At 49.4% G+C, this 20,615-nt stretch overlaps 9 protein-coding genes across 9 annotated transcripts; 5 read left to right on the forward strand and 4 right to left on the reverse strand.

The window, feature by feature from the left end:
- Window positions 1-1,239: 1,239 nt before the first annotated feature.
- Window positions 1,240-1,911, forward strand: M430DRAFT_37972 (hypothetical protein; the record flags this gene model as incomplete). Its single annotated transcript, XM_024867202.1, has 2 exons — window positions 1,240-1,373; window positions 1,728-1,911. The coding sequence occupies 2 exons, from the start codon at window positions 1,240-1,242 to the stop codon at window positions 1,909-1,911; spliced, it is 318 nt and encodes a 105-aa protein (XP_024724692.1).
- A 2,440-nt stretch (window positions 1,912-4,351) lies between these two features.
- On the forward strand, window positions 4,352-5,962 carry M430DRAFT_46283 (hypothetical protein; the record flags this gene model as incomplete). The annotated part of the gene is made up of 4 exons (XM_024867832.1): window positions 4,352-4,398; window positions 4,543-4,782; window positions 5,050-5,391; window positions 5,581-5,962. The coding sequence occupies 4 exons, from the start codon at window positions 4,352-4,354 to the stop codon at window positions 5,960-5,962; spliced, it is 1,011 nt and encodes a 336-aa protein (XP_024724693.1).
- Window positions 5,963-8,330: 2,368 nt separating this feature from the next.
- M430DRAFT_23651 (hypothetical protein) lies at window positions 8,331-8,986 on the reverse strand (the record flags this gene model as incomplete). Its single annotated transcript, XM_024864942.1, has 3 exons — window positions 8,331-8,510; window positions 8,567-8,818; window positions 8,870-8,986. 3 exons carry the CDS (start codon window positions 8,984-8,986, stop codon window positions 8,331-8,333), a joined length of 549 nt encoding a protein of 182 aa, XP_024724694.1.
- Window positions 8,987-9,336: 350 nt separating this feature from the next.
- Window positions 9,337-11,071, forward strand: M430DRAFT_46285 (hypothetical protein; the record flags this gene model as incomplete). The annotated part of the gene is made up of 7 exons (XM_024867833.1): window positions 9,337-9,415; window positions 9,462-9,539; window positions 9,603-10,036; window positions 10,105-10,283; window positions 10,334-10,352; window positions 10,585-10,746; window positions 10,796-11,071. The coding sequence occupies 7 exons, from the start codon at window positions 9,337-9,339 to the stop codon at window positions 11,069-11,071; spliced, it is 1,227 nt and encodes a 408-aa protein (XP_024724695.1).
- Window positions 11,072-11,683: 612 nt separating this feature from the next.
- On the forward strand, window positions 11,684-12,608 carry M430DRAFT_150631 (hypothetical protein). The gene is made up of 2 exons (XM_024863177.1): window positions 11,684-11,983; window positions 12,045-12,608. Exons 1-2 carry the CDS (start codon window positions 11,840-11,842, stop codon window positions 12,441-12,443), a joined length of 543 nt encoding a protein of 180 aa, XP_024724696.1. The 5' UTR covers window positions 11,684-11,839; the 3' UTR covers window positions 12,444-12,608.
- A 743-nt stretch (window positions 12,609-13,351) lies between these two features.
- M430DRAFT_37976 (hypothetical protein) lies at window positions 13,352-14,878 on the reverse strand. The gene is made up of 2 exons (XM_024867203.1): window positions 14,720-14,878; window positions 13,352-14,673 (listed from the first exon to the last, which is right to left on the reverse strand). The coding sequence occupies exons 1-2, from the start codon at window positions 14,779-14,781 to the stop codon at window positions 13,560-13,562; spliced, it is 1,176 nt and encodes a 391-aa protein (XP_024724697.1). The 5' UTR covers window positions 14,782-14,878; the 3' UTR covers window positions 13,352-13,559.
- Window positions 14,879-15,043: 165 nt separating this feature from the next.
- On the forward strand, window positions 15,044-16,087 carry M430DRAFT_130415 (hypothetical protein). Its single transcript, XM_024862136.1, has 2 exons — window positions 15,044-15,583; window positions 15,640-16,087. The coding sequence occupies exons 1-2, from the start codon at window positions 15,072-15,074 to the stop codon at window positions 15,917-15,919; spliced, it is 792 nt and encodes a 263-aa protein (XP_024724698.1). The 5' UTR covers window positions 15,044-15,071; the 3' UTR covers window positions 15,920-16,087.
- On the reverse strand, window positions 15,807-17,997 carry M430DRAFT_130417 (hypothetical protein). The gene is made up of 6 exons (XM_024862137.1): window positions 17,730-17,997; window positions 17,570-17,661; window positions 17,487-17,499; window positions 17,367-17,430; window positions 16,949-17,286; window positions 15,807-16,901 (listed from the first exon to the last, which is right to left on the reverse strand). The coding sequence occupies exons 1-6, from the start codon at window positions 17,883-17,885 to the stop codon at window positions 16,086-16,088; spliced, it is 1,479 nt and encodes a 492-aa protein (XP_024724699.1). The 5' UTR covers window positions 17,886-17,997; the 3' UTR covers window positions 15,807-16,085.
- A 481-nt stretch (window positions 17,998-18,478) lies between these two features.
- Window positions 18,479-20,083, reverse strand: M430DRAFT_37979 (hypothetical protein; the record flags this gene model as incomplete). Its single annotated transcript, XM_024867204.1, has 1 exon — window positions 18,479-20,083. One exon carries the CDS (start codon window positions 20,081-20,083, stop codon window positions 18,479-18,481), a length of 1,605 nt encoding a protein of 534 aa, XP_024724700.1.
- Window positions 20,084-20,615: the final 532 nt, after the last annotated feature.

Below are 20,615 nucleotides of genomic sequence, written 5' to 3' on the forward strand. Positions count from 1 at the left end.
CAAACATGCCTCGGTGGATAAAGATATGCTTTTCTTGCGTCTTTCGGGAACTTGGGTACAATTTCTACCCGACGGGTCTTCTGGACGGGACAGTGCATGGCGATACAGTAGAAGTCAAGCTACCGTTTTCAAAGTTCAACGCACCGGGCGACGTAAGGGCAACTTTCTTCTTATATTGTATTTCCCTCTTCGACTATCTCCAATTCATGGAAGGGCACACTCGGTGGCTTTCTTCTTGCATTGTATTTCCCTCTTCGACTATCTCCAATTCATGGAAGGGCACATTCGGTGGACAATATCAATACTCCGTAATCCTTCGAGTCTCACAATGCAACCTCATCTACGCCTCTTTCCAACACTGGTTAGGTAACAGCACGCCGCCGGGGTCGTCGGTATAAACAACTGACGATGCAGCCTTGACAGCCTTGCCAGCCTATCTTTGGGCAGCATCTTGTGTCCTGGAATCACCCCTGTCGCAGCGAGATCGACACAGATATCTCCAGTACTGAGCAGAGAGAGAGGGGGTAAGAATCGAGATCCTGTGATGCTCGATAATCGGAATGAGATGCGCTGCCCCGCCTCGTCAGAATGTCAAACCAGGATATCTAGGATATCTCTTGCCTCATAGGTCTGCGTATGCACGTCAAAACGGCCGTGGCTGAATCGCACATCATCCAGCCAGTACTTACGTAGTGAATAAATGCAAGAGCCTCGAGATACTTGCCGATCTACTCCGTCGGCAGCGAGAGGCTACGATGCCATAAAGCGCGATTCACGGAATCAGTACGGAATAGAGGGGAGGCAGGGTGCTTGATTACCGATGCCCGCAAGTTCGCGGCACAGCACCTTGAACTCTAATTTGACTTACAAGCTACTCCGTCCCCTCCCGCCGCCTTTCTGTGTCCCCGCGGCGTGAACATTCCTCGGGGGATCACGTACTACTCTCAGGGTCGTTGTTGAAGTGCCGTCACGGGGATAATCGACCGTTGAGAGAAGACGATGCTACTGTATGTAGGTAGGGTGCGACAGAAGCATCCTTCGTATTATCATGGTGCTGCGGACGAGCAAACATGCTGAGTTGCAACAGCACGGATAGCCGGGAGGGTTGTTTGCAGTAGCAGCCTGCATGAGACTGCGGATAGCAGCAACAATGACGGCACGGGAAGAGCACGACCCCTCAGCCCTGGAGCCCGGCCTCTTCCCAAGGCCGAGTCAGCCTTCTCACCGATTAGTGATGTGATGGCGAAGAGACCGAGCCTTTATGCTATTCTTTGCAGCGCCGCAGCATTTCATAATTGGGCCCAGTTCTATGGGGTAATCTTGAAGGGTGATTCCATTCTCACAATTACTTCAAAGTCATTGATTACTCGCCGGTATGATAGCTACCTACCCCGAACCAACGCAAGCGGAAGGCGACGCAAGGCAGAGAGAGTGCAGCAAGCCTCGAACCTGTCGATTCCTTTCCCCTCAACCCCGTGCAACACGGGAGGATACTTCCAAACCACTCCATCCAATCAAGGGCACTAGATGTGACGAGGCCCGAGCGGATATATATACAAGTGTCAAGGCTGAAATCCTGGCCCGCCTTGCATCCTGCATCTGCCGATTTTCATTGGAAGCAGACGGCCCTAGTTCGTGTATGGTTCCCCTCCTCAGCCAGCGAATGGATCGAGCTTCAGTACAGAGGTCCTGATCAAGTTGTTGCTATTTTCTCTGATCGATGTCAGCTTCCCATCTGTCTGGATCATCAGCTTCGACCATGTTGCGCCTAGTCATATACCAGACTATACCAGCCGGATCTTCAGCTACCCAGACGGGCAAAGAGGTGGCACATGGACCGTCAGGGCTGAAAGCTTTCCAAACCCCGAGGCAATTGAACCATCTCTCGATTCGATGCACAAGGCGCATTAGTTGCACGGTTACGGCGGGTATACTATTATACGGAGTACTCAAAATAGAGATCGCTCGCTGATTGACTGGATATCATGAACTCCTTCTTTGGCTTCAGCAATGTCTCGTCGGGCACTACTGTAGAATGATGTTCCCCCCGTAGGTAAGGTATAAAGCATGAAAGTCACCGACATGACGTGTATCACAACTGTCGGGGTTGCGGTGCTGTACACACACATTGTACCCTACTTCTATTTTCTTGCCGCGCGCAAACCCGTCGATATCGCCTTGAAGAAAGTGACAGATCCTGAGATCCTATCAGGACCCAAACATCTGGTATCTCCGCTAGCCTGCGAGACTCCCGCCTAGACTAGCTGGCTATCATTCCGGAGTACATCCGCAAAGCTAACGCAAAGCTCCCCTCCCAGATGGCTCGTGTACGGACGATAGGCTCTAGAATAGTATGGCGAGTACTACTATAGTAGCAGCATCGTGACTACCTTAAGACTCAAGTTCTGTACGCCGTTCTTCAACGGGAGAAAGGCCTGGAGGATCTGGAATCTCCGAATCTCCGCGGGCCGTCAAGGATCACCATAGCGAGGCGAGCCAAGTGCTTAGTCCTACGGAGTATTTCTCGTAAGGCTCTAGTGCCGCAGCACCCTCATATCGCGTATCGTCACGCCTCACATTTTCAAGGACGAGTCTACTCCGTACGAGTACTAATTCTCCAGCTAATTCTTCAGCTTAGTGGGCAAAGACGTAAGCAGCGCCGGGTAGTAGAAGCGGCAATGCGGCATTAGGAATTGCTCCAAGGCGACAGTCGAACCGTCGAACGTGACGACTCGTCCCCGTCTCAACAGCCCTTCACAATCACAGTGGCGTCGTTCACCGTTCCCAGATTATTACTTGCATAGCCCCAATCGATGACAGCTCAACTTTCTTCACAGGCAGGGAGGAGGGCAGGGGGTGGGCGAATGAAGTGCGCTTCCACGCGAGGAGGGGGAGAAACAACGTGTAATCACAACGAGGCTGCGACAGTGCGAGGAATGCGGAGGCCGATCCTAAGGCTATGTTTCAACTTTCACCTGGCCGTAGGGCCAGCAATCCATCAATCAAATGTTGGGTTACATAGCTTCCCCGAGCCGACGGTCTAGTGGCTCCAGATAAAATTGATAAAGAGGTGCCTTGCGGAGGCGGTTTTCCAAGGCAGGCTCCCTGGAACTTGAGAGCGAAAGCCTCGGCTTCAACGTGAGAGGATTGACATCCCGCGTTCCTAGAATAGGTAATAATCCGGGCGTTGCAGAAACCTGGTTGGTCTTTTGTTTCTGGTTCTGGTCTCTTGTCTCTTGCTTCTTGTTTGCCATCCAGGAAGTTGAGTCCAGCTCCCCCAACCTCTGGAGTATGAAGTGTGACAAGTTGTCAAAACAAGAGTGGCAATAACCAGGAAAATCCCACGTATCCAAGAGGTTTGAGCTGAATGCAAGAGCAGTGTGGCGCTCCAGCCAGGCGTCGCACAAGTTTCCCATCGCTGTGATTTGATGGCGGCCGCAAAGCCACAGAAGGCCCGTCAACACGAGGTGGCAATTCGTCATGTCAGAACTCCGAAGCTTAATGATCCTACCATATCATATGGTTCTGTAATTCCTCCCCTTTTATGGATCATCCTCGAGGCAAAGATTGCGCGTCGCTTAGCTCTCCGTCGGACATTACCTGTCTGCTCCTATATATGTCATAATTACCGGGATTGCATACAGCTCCTTGATTGATCCAGGGGATGCGAGAGAGGAACTTGCAACTCCGTGCTCTGAACCTCGAACGGAGGTAATTCGGCCTCGTAAGGTTTGTACTTACGGAGCAAGAAGTTGGTAACCTGGTAGCCGGTACCCGCAATAAGGACCCAGTGCGGATTCCAATGGTCCAGGCCTTCGGACTGGGGATTTTGAGGACCCCCGGATTGGGGCGGTTGGCCGTGGGTGGGGAGGGTTGGGTTTTGCAAGGCGTTGCCCTGCCCTGCTCTCTGCCTCTTGACTTGATTGACGACTTGAGCCTTGAGGAGAGTTTTCAGGGGAAGTTGGTGCCTTAGATCTCAGAAGCGACACATATAAGGTACCTATTTATTAATGCCTCAGGCACACACTTTTTCTGTCTATCAAGATTTCGCGATTTCCAGTGTGAATATGGAGACTCCATCAATAATAATAGGTACAGGACCCTTGCACTCCACCCACCAAGACATCTGATCACCTGACGTTCCCCCCCTATCCAGGCCGTTCATCGACTTCCAGAAAAGGCCCAAGAATTTGGCAGAGGATTTTCATCCTCCCGTACTGAGAAAGTGCACAGAAAGATCAAGACGTGGGGTAAATCGGTGGCGAGGGCTGGGAAGAATATCCTGGGGGGAGGCACTACAGAAAAGCGGCAAACTACAGAAAAGGTCGATTACAGACCTCCGCCTCTATACATGGCGCTCTCACGCGTGCCTGGAGACGACGAGCTATATGTTGGCGGGTGAGTTTCCTTCTTGTCTTCCCCCCGCCAAACCCCTCACGCACGTGATTCCCCCTTTCCCCTTCCTCTTCCTCTTCACTCCTCCCCCCCAACTCTCCTCTCCCCTCCTCACTTCCAAGAACCCGACACTAAACACACAGTTAGGATCTTCACCCTCCGGCGCAAAGACGCGCTGGCCAAGCACGGCATCACGCACGTGGTCTCGGTGCTGAAGTACGACTTCACAGAGTTCGAGGACTGGGAGAAGTACGAGCATCTCGGTATCGATGTCGATGATGTGGCGGACGAGGATCTGCTGGGGGAGTTTGAGAGGACGGGGAGCTGGATTGAGAGGGCGTTGAAGGAGGGGAAGGGTGGCAAGGAGGGGAGGGTTTTGGTTCATTGGTGAGTTCGCTATTCTTTTCTCCTTGTTTTGTTTGGTGGTGTTGTGCGATTGGATTTGTAGGTCTGGGGATTGCAATTGGATACGGATGCTGGGGGGGTTCTCGTTGCTGGTTTAGGTTTTGAGAATTGTGGTTGAGGTTGGGAAGTCTAGTGATGCTTCACTACTCTCTATCTTACAAATTTTTAGCTACCGGTTCCTTCGAACCATCCCTAAGATCTCATTTCTCTTCTGTCTTACTCACGCCAAATCGCTAACCGTATTTTCAGCGCCATGGGCAAGTCCCGCTCAGTAACGGTCGTAGTTGCCTACCTCCTCCGGCAATACCCTCACCACACAGTAGAGTCCGCTCTAGACCTCGTCCGACAAACTCGGCCCATAGCCGAGCCCAACGAGGGCTTCATGGAGCAGCTAGAACTCTATAAGAACATGGGCTGTCCACGAGATATCAAGAACCATCCGCAGTATCAGCGGTGGCTCTTCCAGCGCGAGGTGGACCTGGCGGTTGCGGCTGGGATGGCGCCGGATCGAGTTAGGTTTGAAGATGAGGAGGTGCAGCAGGAGGGAGAGGTTAGGGATAGGGAGGTGGAGTTGAGATGTAGGAAGTGTCGGTATGTTTACTCCTATTCTTACCCTCTTAACCACCTTTTCCTCTTTGAACTACTTATATCGAAAACGTTCTTTCTTTCCAAGTAGGAGGAATTTATTTCCCAAGAACCATTCATTCATTCATTTATCCCATTTATTCTATTCATGCATAGAACAAAAGATGAAGCTAACCCTCCCCTCCCCTCCCACAGTCGAACACTAGCCACAACTCCCTACCTCCTCCCCCACCTCCCCACCCCCCCAAAACACAGCCCTTCACTCCCCCCCTCCGCCCTCCACAGCATCTGCACCAACCACTTCCTGCACCCTCTCTCCTGGATGCGACCGGCCCTCGAGCAAGGCCTGCTGCAAGGCCGTCTCGAATGTCCGAATCCGAAATGCGGCGCTCAGCTCGGTCGCTACGCATGGCAGGGTCTCCGCTGCAGCTGCAATGTCTGGGTGTGCCCGGCCTTCAGTTTGCAGAAGGCGAGGGTGGATGAGGCGGTTAAGAAGAGGGAGGTTAAGGGGGTGGGAGCGGAAGGGGGAGGAGGTATTAGATTACCGCCTGGGATGAGGGAAAAGGAGAATTTGTGATGGGGTTTGAGATGAGTGGAATGGCAAGGGGTATAGTATATGCCGCTATCGGATTATGGAGATAGTCGAGCCCTCTAGAAGGGTATTGGGATCTCAATGAAATATGTTCATTTCTGCAGTAGCAAATTCTCTGTTTTGTCGTCTCAATCTTGTCATAGATCCCATCCTCTTACCCTCCCAAACCCCGCGCGCGGACACGTCAGGACGCAAGCCCTCCAAACATGCTAATCCCTCCCCTATACCTTTCTATCCACCAAATATTTTAAGCAAACCTCCTGCTAAAGAACCAAACGGCTCCAGACTTCCGATCACCCATTTCCAGTAATCCCGCTTCGACGCCGGGATGAACGTCCCAATCTTGAGAAATGAAACGATGGATTTTCTCCTCTCTTAATCATACACAATGACATGCATTACGAGGGACGGTGGATACCTGTGCGAGAAAGCAATAGCAAATCCAAGTCTCTCGGTAGCTTGGTGAGCATGTTTGTAGTTACACGGGTAAGGAGTACAAGTCGATTCCAATGTTACATCCATCCGTAACATATGAGAGGCATAGCGGAAGAAGATAGCACGTTTTACCTACTGTACGTGAAGACGGGGAGAACCTGCTACCTCGGGGAAGATACGGATGCTGCACGGTACCTCTGAGAGGTAACCCTACCACCAACACCACGCGAGAAGATATCTGCAGGCCACCGCTTCTGGAACGCCTATCACAAAGCTAGGATGCTTTTTCCTGCGCCTCCATAGACAGGATGAATGCAGTACTTGAAGGGGTTTTGACGGCATGAGAGATGGGGCATAAGCTGAGAAAGAACCACAGAGCGGTGTAGGGAATTTGACTAATTGCAAGCTGCGGACTTCCGATTTGGGATGGGGGTGTTGAGAGAGTGTGTTCCCATCTCTTGCGAATCAGTCCTAAGACACAGCCTGGTTGTGCGTGGAGAGAAGGGAACAAGCAGATCGTTCCGGTAGAAGGGTTCGAGAAGGGGATGGTGGTAGAAGAAGATACTCGCTAGCCTATGGTGGCTTTAGGGCTGAGAGGGCTTGTGGTGCGGGGTGAGATGAGAAGGTAGCTATATGATAAGTCGGCGTAACATATGATACATGAGATAAGAAAACTTGCAAACGTTGCATTGTGAGACGCTTGGCTGATGATGGAATCATGCATGACCGCATTCTCCTGCAGTGAGATATGCGGGGTAGAGAGAACTGTACAAATCTATGTGCAATCTCTGAGCCCATGCCTGCTCCAAGTTGTGACCATGTGCCGTGTTTAGCTAACTTGGCTGGGGTTTCGCAAACCTTGTCTAAATCCACGCGGATACGTTGCATGCAAGCAAGCCTCGCAGCCTAGAAGATCCATGATATTCCTACCATATCTGCTAATCGGTCTGTGTCCTCAATGGAGATGTCTGCAACCTATTGGTGAGGGGATGTATGATTCTCGTTCATGCGGAAGCATCACATCGATTGCTGACAGGCGGGGTTTTGTTGGTATTCAGATAGCCGTTGGAGGCACAGCGGAGCTTATCCAGTAGAATTCGAGTGGGTTAATATCGTAAAGGAGTAAGCACTAAAGGACCCGGACACAGCCTCGAAGCGAAACCTTAGCCTAGACGGAAGGCTGGATGAAACTGATCAACTGGTGAGAGCTGATACCTCATAAAATATTATGGGCTGTAGAATGATATGTGCATGTTGTAACATGCTCTCTAGGCCTGGCCGTTCAAATAGTGTCACGCCGTATTTCAGAAGCCGTAGGGCAGAGCGAAATGCGGGATACGAAGTACTCGATAAAGAGGCTCGAATCGCTCTCTGGAAAGGATTGTTCAGTCCAAGACTGGAAACTATCGCGAGGTCATCGATGAGCAATTTTCGATTGTCAGGATAAGATACAAGGAGACCGGTCAAATTCTGACCACAGCGACACATCCATACCCGGACTGAGATGCAGGACGGGCGCCAGCCTAGATAGACGTTATGCAGTAAGCACAACATACCCCAGTAAGAAGGAAGACTGTCCGATTTCTCCAGATGCAATAATATGTCACGTCGGCTGAATCTGATGGAGTTGAGCGTGCTTCTGCCTCATGACCATTCTCTTGAAAGGGAATTTTTTTGGCAAGAAAAGCGGACAGCCCCACAGGGTTCTCTTTAACAGTGAGCCCGGTATAGCCATAGGTTGTTGGGAAGAGATCTTCTTGGAGCGAAAGATTGCTCAATGCAAAGCCTGCCTGGTATAGGTAGGTACCTAAGGTAGGCAGCAAGGAATGACCAAGTGACGTGATCTGCTCCAAAAAAGAGACCGCTTTCACACAGAGATTAAGCCAGCGAGGTTTACTCAAGCCGGATCCAGAGAGTTTTAAGGTAGGTCTTTGGGAACTGAAGGGAAGAAATCTGGATTTTGGAGCCGTTCTCGATTTCGTTTTGCGATTTCTGCGTTTCTCTTCTTGTCCAATCGTTGTGAATAGAAGGCCTTTTTCAGAGAGAAAATCCGAGGCTCTTCTTCTGGTGCAACGGCTCCAGCCTCGTCAGTCTTCTTCTGCGTATATATGGTTAGTTCAAATATCCAGGATAAGCCGTAGGAAAGCTCCCAACCTTCTCCTCGGGATTCTTGTCCTTTTCGTCATCCTTCTTATTTTTGTCCTTTTCCTTCTCTTTTCCTTTTTCCTTCTCCTTCTCCTTCTCTTTTTCCTTCTTCTTTTTTTGCTTCTCTTCAAACTCTTTCTTGACTCGTTCTATCTCGGCTTCCATCTCCTTCTTTTTCTTGGCTGCCACCGCAGCCTCGTCTATTATGGGGCTGCAAAAACCTTTGTCTTTGAGATGACCGGGGCATACAAAGAAAAAGTCCTATAGTGGAATGAGCACAGTGGTAGACTAATATTGAAGGTTCACGCAGACTTTATTTTCCGGAGTCACCAGAACGCTTGTGCTTGGCTTGTAACAAAGTTCGCATGGCTTAGAGGCAGTATCGGCGACCTTGCGGTGGGTATAAACATTTGGAAAGGAAACAGACATAGCTGAGTAGGCAAGTATAGGTAATATTATCAGTTGACGGTATGTGAATGTACGCAGGATCTTTCTCGAAAATGATAGAGAAGAATCGTGATGTCTAGAGACAAGTGGTGAGGTGTCGTGCACCGCCGATGAAGTCATGTGCAAGCGAACAAGGCTGAAGCAGAACAAATCCCTGCCTCACCAATTCTTCAGGTGTAAATTTTCTTATCGTGTGATAAGTACCTAGTACCCTAAGGTACGTCCGGTTCGCAACGACAGGCCTCAATAACACAACTCTCCTCATTCTCTTGTGATTCCACATAAGTCCTTTTTCCCAACCCAAACCGCATACGACCAATTGACTTGTAACCATGGCCTCAAAAGAAGTTAGAGCCCCAGGCAGTAAGCCCGGAGAGAACATGTTGTGGGGAGGACGCTTTACGGGGTTGAGTCATTGTTGATCTGAGATATGACTTTATACTAACAGCTGGCGCAGGCGGTCTTGACCCTCTCATGGTCTCATATAACGAATCAATCTATTATGACCGGGCCTTACATACGCAAGATATCCTGGGTAGCATTCCATGAGCCCGCGCAAATCACAAGGGCGGAATTCTGAGCGCTGCCGAGTTCTCAGCAATTGAGTCAGGCCTCAAGAAGGTCGAGGAAGAATGGGCTGCCGGAACATTCAAGATCGTTCCCGGAGTCGATGAGGATATTCACACTGCGAATGAGCGCCGATTGGGTGAGATCATTGGCAAGGATATTGCTGGAAAGCTACACACTGGCCGCAGCAGAAACGAGCAAATTGCTACTGATATGCGATTATGGTTGAGGGACGAGCTAAGGAAAATCGAAGGTTTCTTGATTAACTTCTTAAAGGTCATTACTGCCAGAGCAGAACAGGAGATTGATTATATCATGCCTGGATACACCCATTTGCAACGCGCACAACCCATTAGGTGGAGCCATTGGTTGCTGTCAGATGGTATGGCATTTCAGTCTGATCTCGACAGACTGAGGGAAGTCATTGCTCGTGTAAATTTGAGCCCATTGGGCTGCGGCGCTCTTGTAAGCCTCTTCCATGATAATCGACTATCGACTATCGACTGGAGATGATGATACTGATCCTATTACAGGCCGGAAACCCTTTCAACATTGACAGGGAGCAGATGGCTAAGGAGCTTGGATTTGAGGGACTATTGATGAATTCCATGGCAGCGGTGAGCTCAAGAGACTTCGTCCTTGAGGCTATGCAATGGGGGTCGATGATGATGACACATATGTCGAGATGGGCGGAGGATCTTATTATCTACAGGTTTGCCGCACTCTCCCTCACACATCAAGCATATTCTAACAGAAGCTTAGTACCCAAGAGTTTTCATTTGTCAAACTAGCAGATGCCTAGTAAGTATCCATCTTCAGGCAAAAGGACTCTCCAGCTAACCCTATCGGTAGCTCAACTGGCAGCTCTCTTATGCCGCAAAAGAAGAACCCAGACTCTCTCGAGGAGTGGACGAGCCTTTGGACAGATGGCTGGCTTCATGATGACCCTAAAGGTAATATTTCTTCTCTCCCCTCAAAATCTCACTGTCCACCTGCTAACCTCAGTCTAACAGGGGCTGCCGTCGACATATAACAAAGATCTTCAAGAAAGCTTGGAGCCCATGCTTGACCACGTAAAAACTTGCTCTGACAGTATCCAAATTGCTACTGGTGTCTTCAGCACGCTTACAACGAACTCAGACAGGATGAAGGCTGCGCTTGATCCGTTTATGCTGGTACGTATATCGATCCAATTCATAAGTAACATAACTAACAAAGCACTAGGCTACCGACCTGGCTGATTACCTCGTCAGAAAAGGAGTTGACTTCCGATCCACTCATCATATCTCGGGACAATGCGTTGCCTACTCGGAAAGAACGGGAACGGCAATGAACAAGATGAGCGTCTCAGAATTCAAGAAGATCGACGCGCGCTTTGAGGAGGATATAGTTGAATGCTTTGACTACGAGAAGTCGGTGGAGATGAGATCAGCTCCAGGTGGTACAGCTAGGAAATGCATTCTCGAGCAGGTTGCGGTGTTGAAGAAGGCGTTAGCGTAATGATGAAATAGAAGCAGAAGTCTGGTAACGGGTAAACAAAAGTTCTTTCTTGGTGTACCTATCATAAATGTCGTGGAGTATAGTGCTCCCTCCCTATTGCTACTATTTGGTGCTGGAAGCTCCCTCTTAGGTATTGCATGAATGATTGGTATTGTTCTGGAATAGTAGCGATCAAACAGTTTCCGATTATCGGTTTGAGCTCGTTAACCCTTTTAGGTTATACCTTGAAAGTAGGTATTGCTTAGGTATGTTCCTTGGGAAATTGTCTTGGCAGAAATATCACTTTTCTCGAGAGTGCGTGTGGGTTGCCCAGTCACGTTTACCTCCATACGAAGGAGAGCCAGATCGAAGACAGCTTACCTGCACACTTGCTTCATCCCAGCTGTTTTGATTCAGATACAATCGGGTCACTTGCTCTTTGCGTCCTTCGCAATTCGATTGCTTTGGATCTTCAAGTCGAGAGCAGTCGACAAGGTACGCGCTCAATTCCCGCTGTTTTGAAGTTCAATGTAAAGTCAACACAATACTGATCCTCACAGTCTATTCACAACACTGCTCTTCACACGACAATATCAGTGAGACAGTACTACCTCCCTTCTGTCTCAACGCGGCCTTATCATCGACCTTTGCGAGAGAACGATATCCTGCCTCTAAGATCTAGATCTTCTCCCTCTCTGACGAATACTATTCTTGTCGGGGTCCGCGAGATATCTACTGGCAAAACCCCTTGGACCGCCTCTTCTCTATTATCTCAACCACTCAGACATAATGAGTGAACAAGGACATGAGGCAAACAGCCAAGAGAAGCCAGGGGGGGAGGGAGAGGGAAAGGCAAGGGAGAACAGAAACAAAAGCAAGAATGATGCCCTAACTATCACACTTGAGAACCCTGATACCCTTATTCGGGTGGAGGCAAGTACTCTCCAGCCAGCGCGTCAAGAGTGTAGCAACTAATGATCACATTCTTCTATAGGCCACTAGAAACACCCTTGCTCGGTTAGCTATCAAACACTTTTTGCTCAAGCTCATTGCAGCAAAGAACCGTGGAGAGGGAGACACTTTTGCGGAAATCGAGTTGATAGTTTTCAAAAAGTTTGCTGACAGCTCGGTTCAACACTTGCAGCTAGGAGGGCAGGAAGAGTTGGCTTATTCGTTGGTATTCCTGCGTCTTTCAAAGGCCAAGCTCGGCGGTGACAGAATGGCAAACGGACAGACGACAAAAGGAGATAGCATCACGTTGACCGCCGAAGAAATCCTGGTTGTGATAAAGGTCTTCGAGACTGCAAGATTCTTTCTGTTCCTCGGGCTGCCTAGAGCAGAAGGTCCGTGGATGAATATTGGACACCTCAGGTTCGACAACGGACAAGAATAGACGCAGCTAGTTGAAGATGTAGAGAGCTTGTATCGTCTGAACATTGCAGAACGTTGACTGAACATACCTGCTCTGCAACCGTACTAAGTGTTGCTGTACGTAGGCACTTCCAGGCTTTCTGACACTTGTCTACTGATTTTAGCTGAATGCAAGATGACAATCAATGGTCAATTCCAAATTAGTACTTCTGGAGAGTTCAAGGATATTATTGAGAATATCTATCTAGCTCACTTTGCCCATTCCACGTCGGTATTTGAGAGTTAAATGGCCCTCAATCGTTGTCATTCCACAAGATACATTTCGACCTAGCTCGAAGCTCTCGAACTTACGAAGGATTGTCCTACACGAGATCCCAATTTGTTGTCCCCATTATCCCCCAACTCCTGGTTTCCTTTCACCACTTCTCACATGTGATGTCGCCCTTTGTTGAGTCGGGCGGACACTTACTTGTTGGCTCACCTGAGTGAACACCAGGTTCGTGCTCTGGTCGCCCTTGAAACTTTGGGGAAACTTTGGATAAGATTGGCTAATTCTGAAACTAAGTAAATCACAGACTAAGGTAACCACCAACGGCAAAACAGCATTTTCATTGATGACAGAGAAGGCGAGCAATAATCCTAGCATTGCATTCTTGGCAGATGAGATACATCTGGTCTTAAGCCTTGCTTGCACCTTCAAAGAGGAGCTTGGTGGTGTTGTTATTGTGACAGTTTTGATTTCTGGTGGAGAGAGGGCTACTTTATTGAGGCGCTACCTACGCCGGTACATTGGTCTCTCTCCTGTGAATACTTTATACGAATCATACCGTCTACACAGGGGAATTATGCAACAGTTGGTTAATTAAGATACTTAGGTATGTTGCTGAAAGCAAGAAATTATGCATGTCCCTCGAACATGCCAAGTTTTAAGGTTTCAGGTACTGTGGATCTTGGGAAACCTCTCCTTTATAAAGGTCTGGTTTTGCTAAATACTATGCCGGCAGACATGCCTTGATTGTCTGCATTAACGCTATTTCTGGAGGTAAAATCCGCTCGATGGAATAACAGACAAACAAATTTAAGCAGTCGTTACAGGGATATCTTTTGTATGCATGAGAAAGCAACGCTTGAAATCCTCTCACTTCTTCAGAGGCTCACCAGTGGCTGTGATCAACGACTCTTCGGTTCTGATGGGACCCTCCCCAACTGAGGTCAAGATGACCCTTGACACACCATCTTTTAGCACCTGCACAGCTCTCGCATCTACGCCCTCCGTGCTCTGGGCCTTGATCTCTCTGCCTTGCCAACCATCAAGCTCTCCCAGAGCAGATTTCAACGTCCCAGCGACAGCGTCCGCATTCTCCTCCTCGTAATAAATAACGGCATTGGGGCCCGCATCAAAAGTGTACGCCGCGATGGTCTTCCCCGCCTTCTTGTTGATATCCTCCACCACTCTAATGGCCGCCCTCGACACATCATTCAGATAGAAGATGGGTGGGAACGTATCTAGGCACGTAGCATGGAAGCTATTACTCTCCATCATCGTGACTTTAGCAAAGGTCTCGAAGTCCTTCTCCAGGATTGCCTTCTCCATAGCCTTCATATGCGCCGGGACCACGACCTCCGCCCTCCGCTGGAACAACTCCGACGTAGCCACGGTGATCTGCATGCCAGAGGTACTGCTCACACCCTTCTTCTCCGCCGACACAACCAAAATCAGAGCCCGCATCGTCGGCCAGTGGCTGGCAGGCGCAACCTCCACAGCGACACTATCGGAGCCATCCTCCTTGCTGCCCATCTGCCACGCTACATAGCCTCCAAACAAGCTACGGCACGCACTTCCACTTCCCTGCCTCGCAATCCTTGACAGATCCGTCGGCGACGAGGGCAGTTCATATAAATTAGCAATGGCGCGGACCAGGGCCGCGAAACCAGCCGCGGAAGACGCGAGGCCCGCGGCGGTGGGAAAGTTGTTCTCCGATACGATGCGCAGGGGCAAGGAGGACAGTTTGGGAAGCGAAGGGTCGGCACTTTCGAGGGCGGAGCGGAGCGCGCGCAGTTCGCGGAAGCAGGCTTGGGTGCGTGCGCCAGAGACATCTTGAGGGGAGGAGTTGAGGAGGAGCGTGTCCTCGGGCCCGAAGGCCGCGGAGCATGCTGCTGTTGTATGGGTTCGGAGGTCGGATTGGGAGAGGGTTACAGAGACGGAGGAGTTGGTTGGGAGGTTCAGCTTTGCATCGCGTTTTCCCCAGTATCTAGAGCCGTTAGAGGGGAGGTAAAGGGGGAAGAGGGGTTGCTTACTTGACAACGGCGATGTTGACTGGGGCCGTCGTGCTGGCCTGGTAGATCTTATTGTCCGACATTTTAAAGACAATCCCACCTCTATGGGATGTGAGAAGGGCCTATGAAAGTAACTGAGCCCTTGAATGAGCCCTCAAGAGAATCAAATGAAGGTATTCATTCACAAGTCTTGCAGTTTCACCCCTCAAAATTGAAGCGGTCAAGGCCAGCCAATCGGCGATATTCCACCCAAAGCTAATAAGCATTGACATTCGGGGCCGGAAAAATGTATTTACGGGGTACGCAAGGGAGCAACCATCATCGAAATCTTATTAATCTTGTCTCAACGCCTTCACCTCACCCATCACAGAGGATGGCTAACGACTCAGAACCCCCAGCAGACGTCTGCCCTGTAGACCCAGCTACACGCGCAGCATGGCTCAAATCCAACTCCTCGCGCCCCGTTTTCCCCGGCGCAACCGTGCAAGCCAGTGAGGCCGGCAATAGCAGCAGCTGTGATTCCAAGAGCGTCGACCAGACGCCTCCTCCCGCTGCACGCCCAGGGTTCTTCTCGCGCTTTACATCTCCCGCGACGCCCTCTGAAACTCCCAACCTGGGTGTTGAAAGAGAAATATCAACGATTCCGAGAGCATCGCCTGTGAACAAGGAGGCGCGGCCTGCCAACAGCGAGGCGGAAGGCGGAGTCAGCGAGAGTGGCAATTGGATCTATCCTAGCGAGAAGATGTTCTTTGAGGCGATGAAGAGGAAGGGCCATGCGGGCGATGCGAAGGATATGAAAATGATTGTACCGATCCATAATGCGGTTAATGAGCGGGCGTGGAAGGAGATCAAGGAGTGGGAACGGCCTTGGGGCAGTGAGCAGAAGTATGTCTTCCAGGCTTGTTCATGAATAGGAAGCTTGTGCTAATAGGTGAATGCAGATGTGGCGGTCCGAAACTAGAATCTTTCCTCGGCTTGTCAACCACCATGAGCCCCAAGGCTAGGTTAAATACCCTCCTGGGATACACGGCACCGTTTGATAGACATGACTGGGTTGTTGATAGATGCGGGAAGAGGGTGGAATATGTGATTGACTTTTATGCGGGGAGGGACGATGGAAAGGGGAATGGGAAGCTGAATTTCTTCCTGGATGTGAGACCTAAACTGAACACTTGGGAGGGCTGGAAGATGAGAGCTTCCAAACTTCTTGGCTTGGTATGAGGTGTTCTTCGGATAGATCATTCGAAGCCGGTGGATCTGGACATATATGGAAAATCCCCGCTTCTACAAGATCTGTATTAACAGCAGCGTTGGCACCTGGTTCGGCCACCTATATGTAGTATATGTAAAACACCTATCTCATTTCAATTGGTATATTGGAACATTATCAGAACTTCCAGGGAACCTCAAGATCTTCCCCGTGTCCAGGAGAGCCATCCTTGGTGCGTATTCTTGTGCCCGACCGTGTCTCCAACGCAGCTGTATCAAGATCCCAACCAACTCTCCGCAAGTTGTCAAATATCTCGTACTCTTTTGCCCAAGATCTGAAATCTCGCCTGGTGCGAGCAAGAGCTTCTATTACGGATTCATCCTTCAGACCCCTCTGTACTTGTATTGCCATGAAAAGGGCATGCATCCAAGCATGGAGCTGCGTCTCGGTATTCGATGGAAACTTCAGGCATATTAGGAATACCTTGCGAGGTTCATCATACCACATTATATACCCTTCTTCTTGAAAGATATCTAGGAGTACTACGAAATCCTGAGATTTGGCTCCTGTGTAACTGCCTGTTGTCTCATCGGATTGACCGAAGAGATCTAGAATCTTTCGAAGCGGGACACCAATCTGGCAATAACCAAGTATCTTGTCTCCTTGCCAGCGTAAAACACCATCTTTTTCAAAGACTCGCTCTTGGAGGGATACTTCGTCAGGCGTGGGAAACTCCGTCCGACTATCCGACGTCTTACTGCCTTCGAGCCGAGAGAGTCTCTGAAATAAGGTAGAGAACACAAGATTCGCGCGCTGTCTGTTCAGTGTGCGCATGCTGACGGCTCTGACTGCGAGGTAGTTTGTCCCGAGATGGATAGCCAGGAGAGCGATCATTACGATCCATGTAGCCCCTTGGGAGGAGATATGTGATACGACTAGGCTGCCGACAAGCATTCCCATGAGAGATATGATCGTTTCCTGACTTGAATCCTTCTACAGAACTATTAGCTGAATCTCAATCCAGAAGGGGTTTCGCCAACAGCATTCAGTTCCCCTAGGTTTCCTTGCGTGGCAAAATGAGCACTCAAAGATGCCTTCGAACTACCAGCCGCAACCCCGCATAGAGAACGGAGAACACTAGAGAGACTTAGTAGGGCTACTCTCGAAGCTTTGGGTAGCGCTGGTGATAGGCAATCAAATATCATAGCAGCATCGTTGAATATATCCGCTGCTAGGCGATACATCTTGCATTCAGGTTCAAGCGATGTTCCGAGACGGTGTGCAAAAAGGATTGTGGCTATCCTCCCCATACTATCTTGAAGCACGGAGAGAAGAAGAGCAGCTGTGGGTGAGGCATGAGAGTCCCCAACACCAATTCCTAAGACCTATTAGCCTCCGCACCATCAAGGCAAATATATATCTATTGATGAATCAAAGCGTCTCCTAGAACGCACTCACCTTCAAGCACAGCCCGTGAAGAAAGCAGACCCGCAATAGAACTCGAAAACGCCTGCAACGAATCCTGCACGTAAATCAGCGACCGCAGCTCTCCCTCCCTTCTCTACCATTGCATCTCACATAAATCTGATACCTAACCCCCTCACCACTCATCAGCAATCTTCCCACCCACCTTTCAATCAACCAATATACAAAACACTCACTGAAGATAATCCTTCGTGACACTATGCGGGTACCCCGCCGGTAGGAACGCATTCAGCACACTCTTCACATACGTCCTGGTATTTCTCGGCACCTTGCTCTATCTCAGTTTCTTATCTCTCTCAAGAGGACCCCCGGGATTTCAATTAGGGGCATACATACAACAACATCTACTCGACCCCGCTCCTGGGGCCCAGAATCAGGACTACAGACATAAGTTGCAACGACGTTATTGGCTTGATCGCGCTCCTCGATTTCGGTGTGCGTCGAGTATGAGCCTATGATAGGCTTTTGAGGCACGCTTTCACCTCGCGACATGATTCCCAGCTTTGTGCATATGTTCACAACTTTTGTCGCATATGAGTCTAACTATCTGTTGTATAGACGCTAGGGAGAAAAGGTAGATAGGTAAGGTAGGTAGGTAAGTTAGGTAGGTAAACACGTACCTTAATGTAGGTACGTTTCGCTCCCATATGTAAGGCAGTGAAGCGACCGAGTAGCTCGTGATGACACAATCTCGCGCTTTAAGGTAAACATATTGCTCAGTAAAGGGTATACGGAATAGCCATCATTGATAGTTACTCAGACGGTATCAGTTTTCAAGAGACTGGGGTTTTAAAGCTTGGATCACGTGACCTGGCATCAAAATCCCTCTAGGTACCTTAGGTGCCCAGGTACCTAGTAGGTAGGTAATTCCATTGATTGGGGTATTAAATTTACTGAATCCATAGTCAAAGGGGGAATAAAACCTGATCTTATAGAAATACATACCAGTTCAGATTAGCTATATCCAGCTAAGTCTTGAGCAGAAAGGGAATAAGAGGGCTAATTTACCAAGCAGCAAACCGCCAAAGCCAATTAGTAGACCATGGACCTGTTGTGTTTCTTCGTACAGAGTGGTACCAACGCAATTATCTCTCTTCATACTTTTCTGAGATCTCCCTAATCCCTTCCCCTGTATGGATCTTAATGATTACATCCCAGTCATTCCACTCATGCGGGGCGAGGGAGTCAGGGTTATTGGCCAAGTGTTTACAAAGGGTCACCAAGCCTGGAACATTCGAAACAGCAGCCACCAGGTTGGTCCTTGCAAAAAGCACTTGTAGGTAGCACTTCAACACCCCCTGGCCAGCGTGGATTGACTTTCTGTCATGGCTGACAGTTGGGCAGACAAATTTCTTCCTAAGATTTCCAATTTTGTACTGGTCTATACCCATCAGTCGGATGGTATCGTGAACAGAAGGAACCGGTGTCGAATCAGCTATCCTCGACAGATGCAAACACCAATCGTGGACGCTATGAGCATATGTTTCCGCATACGTTGATGCAAGCATCTTGTTAACCTCAAGTTGGTCAACTCCGTGCTGACTATTTACGAGGTCAAATGGTGTGGGCGTAGAAGAATTGGACGTCGTAGTCAGGGTTCGATTTTCGGACGAGGGCTGGGACGTTGGGGTACTGTTCGGTACGTTGTCAAGAGGATTGCTGGCGTTCGAGGAATGCGAGGCTGTTGATGGCTGAAGGGATTGAAAGGGGGTTGATCTTGTGGCAGCGCTGTCTAATGCAGAACTGGATTCTGATTGACGTGAAAGTCGCCACGTAGGCAGATCTCTTGGGTTGGTTGACCGGGTCGCTGGGCGCGTACCATAGTTTCCAAAGCCAGAAGTACTAGAGGATGCCGCTCGTGGGTATCCTCCCCCGTGGCCAAAGCCTGGTGGAGCTTGCATCTGAGTATGGCTTCTTTGGCTGGCAAGGCCCGGTGCTAGTGAGAGTGCAGGCGTTGTAAGAGATTCGTCGTAAGAAATTGTCATCTGCCCAAAGGCAGAGTGGGGGGTTATATGCTGTTGCATTGTAAGCCTGGCTGTGCTGGCAGGTGGTAATGAGGAGGGATAGACAGGGTTGGTGATAATTTCATCGTAATCAAGTACTGATGACTGTCCACCTGGAGCGTGGGAGCTCATGTAGTGTACAAAGGGAGGCATGGTTACTGAGTCATCAGGGGTTTGTGACGATGGTTGAGGTGGAGGAGAAGAGAAGTCCTCCATTGTGAAGGCTGCTGACGGCTGTTCGGTTTGGGCATTGGAGCTCGGGGAGTGTGGCATATCAGACAATGCAGGCCGATCAACCGGGAGTGGCAGCTGTGCAACTAGTCCTGCGAAAGCTTGCGGTATCTGAACAGATCTGGCAGTGTCCCGTGTGGCAGAAGTAGCAGAAGCAGCTGCTGTTGCTTCTGCCTGATCGTTTTGAGCCATGAAGTATGGATTGTGCGCCGATCGAGGTAATGGACAAAGGATAGGTTGACTGTCAGGTGGGCAGACAAATGATTGTGAGGGCAGCAAATCAGGAATTGCAATTTCTCGTGATGGAGAAGAGGTAGCCACGGCAAGATGTGCAGCGTGAGCTATAGGGCTTGCGAAATTTGTGTCTCTTGACGGGTCAGAGCAACTTGTTCCCTCAGAGGGTGATGAGGCCTCTTCAAATTCTGAAGCGAATGAGACATGTCTGTGGGACGCCATTTGTATAAGTAATATCAAACTGTAAGGGACTTCGAGAACCAAAAAGACCGCTAGAACTTGAGAGCCGTCTGGTATTGCTAGGTTCGTAGATGATCAAAGCAACCAAAACCCACAAAGGTCTGGTATTTACCAACCGAACAGGTTAGAAGGCAACTGCAAGCCACTATCAATTGAATCAGGAAAGCGTGCCCGGAAATAATGTGTGATAAAGTCAAACGGAAACCGCTATCAAGAAACTTTGATGTAGTTACGGTAGATTCTCTAGCACTAAAGAGAAGCATTGAATCCCGCTGGTACCTAAGGTGAGTAGATTCGGCATGAATTAACTCTGGGGTAGATTCTCTGAATCTGTTTCCATAAAATAAATAGAGATATATCACAGCGGATACTGTGAGAACACCTTGACACCTTGTGAATCACTAAGCGTAATTCTCACCAAATCTCTCAGAACCTTTTGGCTTGCTTTACAAAGTGGAAATCTTTCTAGAATAAGGTTACCTATCCTGAAAGGACACCACCCCAATGACAAACT

Source organism: Amorphotheca resinae (assembly GCF_003019875.1).
Source record: "Amorphotheca resinae ATCC 22711 unplaced genomic scaffold M430scaffold_1, whole genome shotgun sequence".
Lineage (NCBI taxonomy): Eukaryota > Fungi > Ascomycota > Leotiomycetes > Helotiales > Amorphothecaceae > Amorphotheca > Amorphotheca resinae.

Bases quoted from the DNA above. Each gene is read 5' to 3' on its own strand.
- M430DRAFT_150631 (XM_024863177.1), top strand. From the start codon at position 11,840: ATGAGTGAACAAGGACATGAGGCAAACAGCCAAGAGAAGCCAGGGGGG. The intron at 11,984-12,044 runs GCAAGTACTCTC...ATTCTTCTATAG, and splicing joins ATACCCTTATTCGGGTGGAG to GCCACTAGAAACACCCTTGC.
- M430DRAFT_37976 (XM_024867203.1), bottom strand. From the start codon at position 14,781: ATGTCGGACAATAAGATCTACCAGGCCAGCACGACGGCCCCAGTCAAC. The intron at 14,674-14,719 runs GTAAGCAACCCC...TAACGGCTCTAG, and splicing joins GTCAACATCGCCGTTGTCAA to ATACTGGGGAAAACGCGATG.
- M430DRAFT_130415 (XM_024862136.1), top strand. From the start codon at position 15,072: ATGGCTAACGACTCAGAACCCCCAGCAGACGTCTGCCCTGTAGACCCA. The intron at 15,584-15,639 runs GTATGTCTTCCA...AGGTGAATGCAG, and splicing joins CCTTGGGGCAGTGAGCAGAA to ATGTGGCGGTCCGAAACTAG.
- M430DRAFT_130417 (XM_024862137.1), bottom strand. From the start codon at position 17,885: ATGTCGCGAGGTGAAAGCGTGCCTCAAAAGCCTATCATAGGCTCATAC. The intron at 17,662-17,729 runs GTATGTATGCCC...AGATAGAGCAAG, and splicing joins GGGGTCGAGTAGATGTTGTT to GTGCCGAGAAATACCAGGAC. The intron at 17,287-17,366 runs GTGAGTGCGTTC...AATAGGTCTTAG, and splicing joins TTCACGGGCTGTGCTTGAAG to GAATTGGTGTTGGGGACTCT.